Source organism: Choloepus didactylus, chromosome 3 (assembly GCF_015220235.1).
Source record: "Choloepus didactylus isolate mChoDid1 chromosome 3, mChoDid1.pri, whole genome shotgun sequence".
Lineage (NCBI taxonomy): Eukaryota > Metazoa > Chordata > Mammalia > Pilosa > Megalonychidae > Choloepus > Choloepus didactylus.
In genome coordinates this window covers 3024755-3036445 of record NC_051309.1, presented here as the reverse complement: position 1 = coordinate 3036445, position 11691 = coordinate 3024755, and the positions used below count along the sequence as shown (strand labels likewise).

Below are 11691 nucleotides of genomic sequence, written 5' to 3'. Positions count from 1 at the left end.
GAATAAAACCATGCTCAATCCTTGGCTTGGGGATGCGTCCCAGAGCCGGAATCAAATCCGTCTCTGACCTACCAAGGTGGTCGGAAGTCAGTGAACTGTCTGAGCCTCGGTTTCCCTATCTGTAAAACGCGGGAGCAGACTCACCCCTGGATCAGGGGCTACGCCTCCCGGGGGCTCCCCCACAGACTGGGGCCCAGAGAGCAAAGACGGGTGAGCCAGGTCAGTTTCACGACACCTTAGAAACCCCCTTGGCTGGGCAAGGCGCCCCCAGAGCCCTGGGAGGCAGGCAGAGCTGACTGGACGATCAGAAGGAGTGCAGGAGCCGGGCGGGGGCAGGGCTGGGGCACACGGCAGATGGTGCTGGGGTGGGACTAGGGCCCAGGCCAATCTGAGCTTCCGTTTTCCCACCTGTAAAGCGGGACTGGCGGCAGCTGCTTCTCCCAGCCAATGTCAAGCACGCAGCTCGGCAGCACAGACAGGGGAAGGGTTCAGTAAATGGGCCCCCCCACCTCCGGCCCTATACGCGGGATGGAACTTTCACCATGGGCCTCCGCAGATGGCGGGAGCCCCTTCCACCCCCACCCTCAAGCTGGGGGGGCCAGAACTTGGGACCACACCCCCACCCCCTTGCAACCAAGGCCTCAGAAGCAGGCGGCTGGGCCCAGCGGGAGGGGAGGCAGGGCCGGCCTGAGTGGGCGTCTGCCTCTGGATCCCAGAACCCCCAAACCTTGCAGCTCAGGGCTCTTCAAATACGTTTTAGCCACTGAGCTGGCCCCAAAGTCAACATGCAAATTACATAAGGGTGACAGCGCCACGTGTCCCGCTGAGCACTGCCAGCTCTGCAGACCCCAGGCACCGGCTGGGAGCCACTTCTGACCCAACTCTGCATTTACAGTTGGATGGGACCCGGCAGCCCCAGTGGGGAGCGGGAGCCTTGCCAAGGGTCCCCAAGTGAGTTCGGGGCAGAGGGCAAGGAATTCCCACTGCAAAAAGGAGTCATCACTGGATTTCCCAAAGCAGGGGGGTGGGCAGCCAGAAGCCCCTGGGGCCTCAGCTCAAGCCCCCCCCACCCAGAGGAGCTGAAGAGGAGGCCCCTGCAGAGATGGGGGGCTGAGCATTGGTTCCCAGGTCACGGGCTGGCACTGGCTGCAGGGCCCATTGCCCCAGGCACCCCAGGTCCGTGGCCTCCCCATCCACCACCCTCCATCATCTTTCCCACCCTCCAGACTAGGCAGGGCTCCCCCGGGAGGGCAAGGCCCTGGCCCCTGGCCCAGCAGCTATCCTCGGCGTGGGTTTTGCACAGCAAATTCTTTCTCCCCTGCCATGAACTGGGGTTCGGATCAGATGCCTGGGGCGTCTCTTCCAGCCCTGATCGCCAGTTGAGTCTGTTTCACAAAAACCCTGGCCTGGACAGCTGAGCCAGGGAGCGCGGCTACTGGAACTCCCTGGCGACGGGGCGCCCAGGGCTGGCCCACACAGGGCAGTGCTCGGAGAACTCTGCCATCTGGGCATCGCCATCCTCACCCTCCCCTGGCCCAGCCAGGGCCCCTCCTCTGGGCCCAGCTCCCCAGCCAGGAACACCTTGTCCCCAGCTGTCCCCACTGGGCTGTGAGCTCTGCCGGCCTGCCCGGGGTCCAGCTCGGGGAACTGGGCACACAGGAGGTGCTCAGTAACTGCTCATCCAGCAAACGGACCAACCGCAAGTGCCGAAGTTCTTTTAGCGCTGCAGCCCCACTGCCCCGTCCCGGGGTGGGTGCCGAGCCTGAACGGCCAAAGTGTGGACGACCCGCACACCATAAGGGGGGAGGGACCAGCGTCGCCCCTCATGCTGTGGGGGGCTGCGCCGTGGGTGTCAGGGAGGCCACTCAGCTCCTCCCCAGTGAAGACCCGGCCACGCACGTGAAGGTCATCTGTGCTTTATTGTACAGCCTCAGCCCCTCCTGGAGCCTGCGTCTTAGCGTTCCTGTGGGTTGCTGGGGCCAGCCCCTGTCCCACTGCCACTGCCCTAGCCCTGCCCAGCTCCGGGCCCCTGCAAGGCGAGGACCAGACATCCCATCCACAAAGCCCAGCTGGGGCTCAGTCCTGGGCCCTGGTAGGACATGCGGGACAGCCCCTCAGCCCCCTGGAGCCTGTGGCCTGGGCTCAGCCCCGGGGACCCAGCCTGCTGGGTGGGGTAGCCTGGCCAGGCCAGATGCTGCCAAGCGGGCATAGGAGGCCGCGGGTCGGAACACGGCACCTGCTGCCGCTCACCCTCCCCATCCATCCGGCCTCTGTCGGCGAAGCCCGGGTCTGGCCGCTGCGTGGCGCAGGTGTCACCTGGGCGCAGAGTAGCCGTAGGGGTGCCGCAGCAGCAGGCTCTGGTGGCTAGGCAGCACGTGCGCGTGGTAGTGCTCGACCAGGCTGCCCACACTCACAAACAGGACCTCGCCTTCCAGGTAGAACTTAGAGTCCTGGGGGCGCAGGGGGCGGTGGGGTCAGGGGCTGGGCCGGCCAGGGCTCCCAGCCTCTGCCTCCCTGCTCCGGGCCCCACCGCGGAGGTGGCACAGCCTGGCCTGCTCCGTTGTATCTGCCTCCTCCGTCGGACCTGTGCCCTCCACGCTCCCGCCTCCCGTCCCCCTCCCGCCCCAAGCGTCTGCTGTGCAGCTGCACCCAGGGGACCGCGGGCAAGGCCTGTGAATAACCCCCGGGTCTGGGACTGAGCACCCCGGCCCCTCCAGGGTCAGCGGGGACTAAGCTGGGCAAGGAGAAGAGGGAGGTTGAGGCAGAGGGGAGGGAGGGGGCAGAGGGAAGGAGGAGGGTGCTCTGCAGGTGCCAATCTCGGTCCCCCCACTGCCTACACCTGTCAGAAGACTGCCGTGCCCCTCGCAGAGCCCCAGGAAGGGGTCCCCACCCCACCCCGGGCCCTGAAGACCAGAGCCCCAGGCAGGGGTCTGCCCACTCACGTTCTCAAAGATGCGGTAGTTCCTCACTTTGCTGGAGCTCTCGTCCCACACGACCAGCACCTAGAGGGAGGGGCAGGGATGGCTGAGCCAAGGGGCACGGGAGCGCAGGGTGAGACCCGGGGGGCGGGCGCGTGGGGGGCAGGCGCGTGGGGGGGCAGGGCAGGTCACCCCGGCAGCAACCCAGACAGGCGGCCCCTCAACTCCGGACTCTGCTCTTGAGGAGCCGCTGATGGGGCTCAACTAACAGGACGGGGTGGGGGTGGGGCCTGATCCGGTCCACAGGCGTCTGGGATACCCATGGGGAAACTGAGGCTCAGTGCAGCCACACAGCTCAGCCCGGAGGGGCAGAGGCAGAGCTGGGGATTGAATCTGAGGTGGCCAGGCCACCGCCCTCCTGCCTGTCCCACTGTCCCTCGGGGACCCCCCCTCAGTGCATGACCCCCTCCCACTCCCCAGTGACCCCTGCCCTTCCTTCCCTCTCACCCCTGCTGGGAGATGGCGGTCCCTGCCCTCAATCTGCAGGTGACAATTAGTTCCTGAGGCTCTGAGAACAGATGGGGTGGGAGACGGGGGTCCCACCAGGCCAAGACCCCAACGCTGGGAGTGAGCTAAGATGCCAAATAAGAGGCTGCCCAGGTACGTGACCTACAAACTGTAAAGTCCAGTGCCGCCTGTGTGGACGCCCTCCGGGAGCACTTACCTTCCCCAACTTGGTGGAGGAATTTCGGATGCAGTAGAGTCCGTCCTGGGGCTCTCCCCGGGGGCTCGTGGCCTTGAACAGCCTAAAACACGAGGCCCAGGCAGCTTTCTCAGGGGCCCCGTCCCCACACCCCAGTCTCTCCTCTCACTTCTGCATCTCAGGTTCCAAGAGAAACAGGCTCTCCTGAGGACAGGTGGGCTGGAGGGGTGGGCTGGAGGGGTGGGCCCACCTCAGCGAGCTTTGGGAGGCAGGCAGGGCCCGTGGGATTTGCTGCAGTTGGCTTGGGTTTCTCGCCCTATTCTGGGACTGGCGCTTGTGCCAGAAACTGCCCAGCAGCACATCAGGGGCAGCGGGAGATGCGGTACCCCACTCGTGCCCCACCCAAGGCGCTGGCGGAAGGGGGCCGAGCTGACCTTTCCACCTCACAGGACTCCGTCGTGTTGATGAAGACCGAGCTGGGCAGTGCCACCTGCCGAGGAGCCAATGTGGTCAGCATGGGGGCCCGCGGGGGCCGGGGACAGCACCTGGGGGGCGGCTGCACCAGGACGGGCTCTGCAGTGCCCCAGCCAGCCCTGCTCCAGGGTCCCGCGGTCTCCACCCCGGCCGCAGTGCCCCCCAGCCCGCCTGCCCGGTGGCCCTGTGCCCCGGCCGCCTTGCCTTCTCGTAGTCCTCATCCGAGTCCTCCCCGTCGCCCGGGTCGGCCTGAGAGGCTCGCCGCGGCTTTTCAAAGGAGAAGCTCCTGAAACTCTGCCCGTCGGGGGGCGAGCGCCTGGAGGTGGGGAAGGGAAGGGGAGGGCGAGTCGCTGTCAGAGGGGGACTGGCCACCCCTGCCGCCACCCCCACACCGCAGAAGGCTGGGAGAACACATGCGGCCCGAGGACGGGAGACCACGCGTGACCCGACAACTGGGAGAACATGCGTGGCCCGAGGACGAGAGAACACGCGTGGCCCGAGGACTGGGAGAACATGTGTGACCCGACAACTGAGAGAACACGCGTGACCCGACGACTGGGAGAACACGCGCGGCCCGAGGACGAGAGAACACGCGTGGCCCGAGAACTGGGAGAACACGCGTGGCCCGACAACTGGGAGAACACATGTGGCCCGAGAACTGGGAGAACACGCGCGGCCCGAGGACGAGAGAACACGCGTGGCCCGAGGACTGGGAGAACATGTGTGACCTGACAACTGAGAGAACACGCGTGACCCGACGACTGGGAGAACACGCGTGGCCCGAGGACGGGAGACCACGCGTGACCCGACAACTGGGAGAACACGCGTGGCCCAAGGACGGGAGAACACATGTGGCCCGAGAACTGGGAGAACACGCGTGGCCCGAGGATGAGAGAACACGTGTGGCCCGAGAACTGGGAGAACACGCATGGCCCGAGAACTGGGAGAACATGTGTGACCCGACAACTGGGAGAACACGTGTGGCCCGAGGACTGGGAGAACACGTGTGGCCTGAGAACTGGGAGAACACGTGTGGCCCGAGGACGGGAGACCACGCGTGACCCGACAACTGGGAGAACACGCGTGGCCCAAGGACGGGAGAACACATGTGGCCCGAGAACTGGGAGAACACGCGTGGCCCGAGGACGAGAGAACACGTGTGGCCCGAGGACTGGGAGAACACGTGTGACCCGACAACTGAGAGAACACGCGTGGTCTGAGAACTGGGAGAACACGTGTGGCCCAAGGACGGGAGAACACATGTGGCCCGAGAACTGGGAGAACACGCGTGGCCCGAGGACGAGAGAACACGTGTGGCCCGAGGACTGGGAGAACACGTGTGGCCTGAGGACGAGAGAACACGTGTGGCCCGAGGACTGGGAGAACACGTGTGACCCGACAACTGAGAGAACACGCGTGGTCTGAGAACTGGGAGAACACGCGTGGCCCGAGGACTGGGAGAACATGTGTGACCCGACAACTGAGAGAACACGCGTGACCCGACGACTGGGAGAACACGCGTGGCCCGAGGACGGGAGACCACGCGTGACCCGACAACTGGGAGAACACGCGTGGCCCAAGGACGGGAGAACACATGTGGCCCGAGAACTGGGAGAACACGCGTGGCCCGAGGATGAGAGAACACGTGTGGCCCGAGAACTGGGAGAACACGCATGGCCCGAGAACTGGGAGAACATGTGTGACCCGACAACTGGGAGAACACGTGTGGCCCAAGGACTGGGAGAACACGTGTGGCCCGAGAACTGGGAGAACACGTGTGGCCCGAGGACGGGAGAACACGCGTGGCCCAAGGACGGGAGAACACATGTGGCCCGAGAACTGGGAGAACACGCGTGGCCCGAGGACGAGAGAACACGTGTGGCCCGAGGACTGGGAGAACACGTGTGACCCGACAACTGAGAGAACACGCGTGGTCTGAGAACTGGGAGAACACGTGTGGCCCAAGGATGGGAGAACACGCGTGGCCTGAGAACTGGGAGAACACACGTGGCCTGAGGATGGGAGAACACGCGTGGCCTGAGAACTGGGAGAACACACGTGGCCCGAGGACGGGAGAACACGTGTGGCCTGAGAACTGGGAGAACACACATGGCCCGAGAACTGGGAGAACACGCGTGGCCCGAGGACGGGAGAACACGCGTGGCCCGAGAACTGGGAGAACACACGTGGCCCGAGGACGGGAGACTACGCATGACCCAACAACTGGGAGAACACGCACGGCCCGAGGACGAGAGAACACGTGTGGCCTGAGAACTGGGAGAACACGCATGGCCCGAGGACGGGAGAACATGTGTGACCCGACAACTGAGAGAACACGCGTGGCCCGAGAACTGGGAGAACACGCATGGCCCGAGGACGGGAGAACATGCGTGGCCTGAGAACCGGGAGAACACGCGTGGCCTGAGGACGGGAGAACACGCTGAGGCTGGCTCCCAGCACACGCAGCTGCCACGTCTCGGCACAGTGACCCGCTTCCGAGCAGCTGGACCTTTGTGGTCCCTCCTGCAGTAGAGCCGCGAGCATGGCCCATGGGCCTCCCCGACGCATCCCCCAGGGAGGACACTAACGCGCCCTGGGAGGCCTGGGGAGTCCTGGGGAGGGGGTGCCCGAGTCAGAGCTGTGGGGCAGCCTGGGGCTCGTATCCACATGGGGCAGCCCTGCAGCTCCCGGGGCCATCCCCAGGCCCAGCAAGGGGCCCGGCCCACCACGGAGCCAGCCGCCTCTGACCACGAGCCCACGGTGGTGACCCTGGAGGAGGGCACATGCTGGTTTAGGGGACTCCCCCTGGCACTGCCCAGCAAAGGAAACAGCAAGCACTTCAGTCGGGCCCAGGGCAGAGTCCCCGGCATGCCCCACATTCCAGCGATTTCCAACCGGGAAGGGCACAGGCAGCCCTGGTGGCCCAGAGCTGGGGGACACACCCAGAGCCCAAGTGGGGCAGGGACGGGAGGGCCACCGAGGCACACTGCGGGGCAGCTCACGGCCCAGGTCCTGGTCTCCTTGCCTGGCCCCAGAGGGTCCCAGAGTGCAGGCAGGGCCCTGAGAGGCCGCACCTCCACATGACACCTGCCTCCCCCACAGGGCGGGCACTTCCTCAGGGCCAGGAGGGATCAGGTGCCCCTGCACCCCAGGCTGGCGCCACCCAGGGACTCAGGCCCCCCACCCCTGCGCCAGGCTAGTGCCCGGCCGTGGGCTGAGAGCAGAGACCCCGGGCACCGGCCGCGGCACACTTACTGCAGGTGTGGTAGCAGCGGCTTCCCCAGCCTAGGCAGGACATCCGGCCGGGCTGCGGCCTCAGGCGTGGGCAGCTTCAGGCCAGGGGGCTTGGGGGCCACGGGGGGCACAAAGGGCCCGGGCCTGGGGGCCTCCCTCGGGAAGGCAGCTTCAGCCCCTTTCGGGAACTTGGGCTTGTTGGCCGGCACGGGCGGGGGCTCGGGTGGGGGCGGCCCCCGAGGGGACAGGTGGAAGGACTTGAGCTTGTCGCAGTTCCTGGAGGTGGCAGTGGCTGTGCTGGTGGCACAGGCCCCGTGGCTGAGGGGCCGGGGCTCGGGGCTGGGGCCAGCACCCTCCCGGATGCAGGGGGTTTTCCGGAGGCTGGGCACAGCAGGCAGGCTGCCCAGTGGGGGGTCACTCATCCTGCGGGGCACGGCCGGCACCCTGAGGCCCAGCAGTTCCCTCCTGGCATCCTCGGGGGCCGGGCCCACCTCCGGGAGGCTGCGCTTCGGTGGCGGGGGCGGCAGCAGGGGCCCTGGGCTCCTGGAGGTGAAGGAGTGGGCGCGGGGCACCTCGGAGAAGGCCGGCTTCCTGGGTGTGGGCACGGGGGGCGGCGGGTATGTGGGCGGGCAGATCAGGGCATCTGCGGGTAGGTCAGGCTGGTGAGTTGGGGGAAGCCGTCCAGAGGGGCCACACCACCTTCTCCCAGCACCAGGCCGCAGCGGGCCCCCTGGTCCCCCACGGCCCTACAGCCCACCACCCACCACCACCCATCCTCCAAGAAGCACCAGGGTGTGCTTAGCCAGCTCCAGGGCCAGGGGCATTCCCAGAGGTGGGGTCCGGGGAGAGGGGTCAGTCAGGGGTCTCTAGTGAGGAGGATTGGGGCAAGGTGGGCTGGGAGGGGACAGGAGCTTGTTTATGATGCCGCGGAGGTGGTGGGGGGAGACAGGGGCCATGAGAGCTGTCAGAGCCTATGAGCCTCCATTCAGGGAGGGACGGCCCGGAGCTGCCCAGGGGCTGAGCCCTGAGACGGCCACGGGGTGGTCAGTGGGTTCGGAGACACTGGGGGAGGAGGCCTGTCAGAGTGGCCCAGAGTGGGTGGTGGTCCCACAGCGGGGGTGGAGCCCAGGGGGGTCCGCAGGCAGCACCCAGGCCCCTGAGGCTCCTGGCCAGGAACCAACGGTCCAGCCAGGCCGGGGTGGCCAGGGAGTGGGTTCCCAGGGCCGCGGCTGGTCGCACAGAGTTGGGGAGGGGGACACGAGGGGCAGAGTGCGTGTTCCGGGACCTGTGACCTGAAGGGTGGGGAGGGGGCCGGGAGGCCGGTGCAGGGCACAGAAATGCCCATGGGTCCTGGTGGGGGGAGGATGGTTGGCCCCGGGGGAAGGGGCCGCTCTGCCATGTGGAGGGAACTGGGATGGGAGGCCAGATGGGCAGCCCCAGGGATGGCAGCGCCCCAAGGACAGGGAGCTGGAGAAATAGAGGACGAGCAGGGCCCGGGACGCCAGTGACCGAAGGGCAGCGAGTGACAGGGATGGCAGGACAGATGCCGGGGACCGCCTGGGACAGCCGCCTCCCTCCTGCTGGGCCCCAAGTTAAGCTGGTGCTCCAGGAGCCGGCAAGCAGAGGGTCCCCTCCTTCCCACCCTCGGCCCCAGCGTGAGGCTGGGGGTCCTCGGTGGGACCGGGGGGCTCAGGAGGGCAGCGGGCAGAGCCAGTTGGAGCAGAGCAGCCCAGAGCCAGCACTCTGCCCAGGGCTCAGCTGCAGGTCCTTGCCCCAGGCCCCCTACTCCACCTACCCTCGGGCTTCACGGGCTCTGGGGAGTCGGGCTCCACGTACGAGTCATCCTCATCGTCGTGCTCGTAGTCTGTGGGGGCAGGAGGAGGGTTGGCCAGGGCAGCGGGGAGGGCGGGCCGGGGGAGTTGAGGAGGAGGGGGCCAGGCAGAATTTGAACCCAGGGCCTGGGAAGCCACCGTTTCCCCCCTCAAGGGTCAGAGCAGGGAGGGCCGCCACATGCCTGCCCCTCCTCTGCAGTGGCCCGAGAGGATCCGGTCCCCGCCTCAGCGACCAGCTCTGGACAGCGGAGGGGACACCGAGACAAGGCTCACCTTCGTTGTCTGTGGGGTACGGGGAGAGGCTGATGTCCACTGGCCGCTCCACTGCGCCATAGAAGCTGTCTGTGTCCGAGCTGGAGTCACTGAGCACAGGGAGGTGGGGGCAGGGCAGTGAGCAGGGGGGTGGGAGCTGAGCAGGGGGACAGGGCAGTGAACGGGGGAGGGGGGCCCTTTACATCCACAGGCAGGCACACAGGCTCACACAGAGATATGCACAAGAGCACACACAGACACCATGGCACACACAGACTCAGACATACAAAGACAATGAGAAAACACACAGACAGACACATACAGACAGACACACGGACAAACATGCAGATGTCAGGACAGGCAGAGGGCGTAAGTCTGCATGTCTCCACCTGCATTGGGTGCCCCCACCCCACCAATGGTTCTGGCCACGAGTGTGACCCCTGCCTGGCCGCTGACCCCCCAAAGCTCAGGCACAGCCCCGGGCAGGGACTCACAGGCAGCCTAGGCGTGCCCAGCACTCTCAGCCTTAGTTTCCCCATTTGTCGTCCCAGCCCAGAGAGCCCCTGCAGCTCATTGGGCCAGTTTGCAGGTGAGGTCACCGAGCTGCCGAGACGACTGGTCAGCCTCGGCCACCATGCCAGGCGTTGTCCCTGGGAGTGCACCCTGTCACTCCCCGGCAGGCCAGGGAGGGCACTGGGGGCTCGGCTCAGAGCTGGGGGTGCTGCAACACCCCACCTCCCAGGAGGGGGAGGAACACGCAGCCCTGACCCCAGAGAGGCAGGGCTAAGACGATGGAGGTCCAGGGAGACCCCCCCCCACACACAGACGCCCACAGAGACGCTCACACACATTCACACACATTCTCACATACACACATGCGTGCAACACACACACGCATACACACACACGTACATGCTCGCACACACGCTCACATGGGCACACACACTTTCATGCACTTGCATATATTTATGCACACACACTAGTACACAGTCACATGAACACACGCACTCCCACATGCACACTGACACATGCTCACACATGCACGTCCACTCACTGATGCACACATGCACTCGTGCTTACACATGTACACAGCACACGCTCACAACACACAAGCTCCCACGCACATGCTCCCCTATGCAGCACACACACACGCGCACTCCCACACACACGCGGCCTGACTGGCACCTCCAGAAAAGCCTTTCAGGAGGGGATTCAGGCCAAGCCCCCAGGGGCTGGGAGGTGGGCACACAAATCCAAGCCTGGGAGCCCCATGACGGGGGGGGGGCACTGCCTGCCACATGCCCAGGCCCACCTGGCATCCAGGGGCAGCTCCTTCTTCTCCTGGAAGTGGCCAATCTCTCTGCGCAGGAAGACCATCCAGCTCTGCGGGGCAGCCAGGGCCACCATGGGCATGGAGCCTCCAGGGCACACCCGCCCCTCCCGCCTCTCTCCCCTACACTCGGGTCCACGGGGACCTCCAAGGTTGGGGGAGAAGACCCCGGCTGGGTCCAGCCTCCTGGGGTGGAGGACCCCCCTTCAGCCCACTCAGAGACCCCTGTGGTGGCAAGTTCTGGGGTGAGGGGCTGAGGGGCAGCACGTGCTCGTCCACACCCGCCCCAGCCACTGCCCCTTGGAGCCCCCCAGGGCAGGCCACCGCCCCGGAACCAGCGAGACTCCCACGAGGTGCGTCCTGCCAGCACCCGTGGGCCCGTGGCCCTTGGTCACCTTGCGCTCGTCCTCGGAGGAGGCCGAGAAGAACCACGTGCGGTGCTTCTTGCTGATGTGGATGATCTTGAAGGGGAAGACATTGTTGGACGTTGTCTCCTCGGCTGCCCGCATCACCCTGTGGGCACGGCGCCAGCAGGTCACACGCAGCCTCCCCACCCAGGGCCTGGACGGGCCTCGGCACCCAGCACTGTGCCCTGAGGGACACGGCAGGTCTGGAGGGCCCCGCTGCTAATGCCCCCACTGAGGCAGAGGGAGACACCGAAAGGGCGCTGGGCAAGGGCCACAGGCAGGCAGGAGGGGAGCTGGGGCCGGGCGGCCTCGGAAGCGAGGACACCTCCACTCGAGCATCTCTGCTCCCAAGGGGGGTGTCTCTGTGGGTACCACCCTCCCTCGGCCCCCGACTGCCCACTGGGCCCTCGCAGCTCTGTGCCAGCCTCACCCAGCCCCCACTACCTGGGGATCCCCCCAAGCACACTTCAGGGAAGCCCCAGGAACTCGGGTCTGCTCCATGGCTGCTCCCCCAGCCAGGGTGTGGGGTTGTCCGGATTGG

General features: G+C 66.3%; 1 protein-coding gene across 4 annotated transcripts in view; it reads right to left on the bottom strand.

Annotated features, from left to right (window-relative positions):
• Positions 1–1900: 1900 nt before the first annotated feature.
• SH3BP2 (SH3 domain binding protein 2) overlaps positions 1901–11691 on the bottom strand; it is a 46402-nt gene continuing 36611 nt past the window's right edge. For all 4 annotated transcript variants that reach the window (XM_037829284.1, XM_037829283.1, XM_037829285.1 and 1 more), the window contains 10 exons: positions 11139–11256; positions 10726–10796; positions 9435–9523; positions 9125–9193; positions 7351–7972; positions 4300–4411; positions 4056–4111; positions 3643–3724; positions 2943–3002; positions 1901–2450 (listed from right to left, as the gene is read on the bottom strand). In XM_037829284.1, coding sequence (XP_037685212.1) covers positions 2313–2450; positions 2943–3002; positions 3643–3724; positions 4056–4111; positions 4300–4411; positions 7351–7972; positions 9125–9193; positions 9435–9523; positions 10726–10796; positions 11139–11256 — 1417 coding nt within the window. In that variant the 3' untranslated portion in view covers positions 1901–2312. The remainder of the gene's footprint in view (positions 2451–2942; positions 3003–3642; positions 3725–4055; positions 4112–4299; positions 4412–7350; positions 7973–9124; positions 9194–9434; positions 9524–10725; positions 10797–11138; positions 11257–11691) is intronic.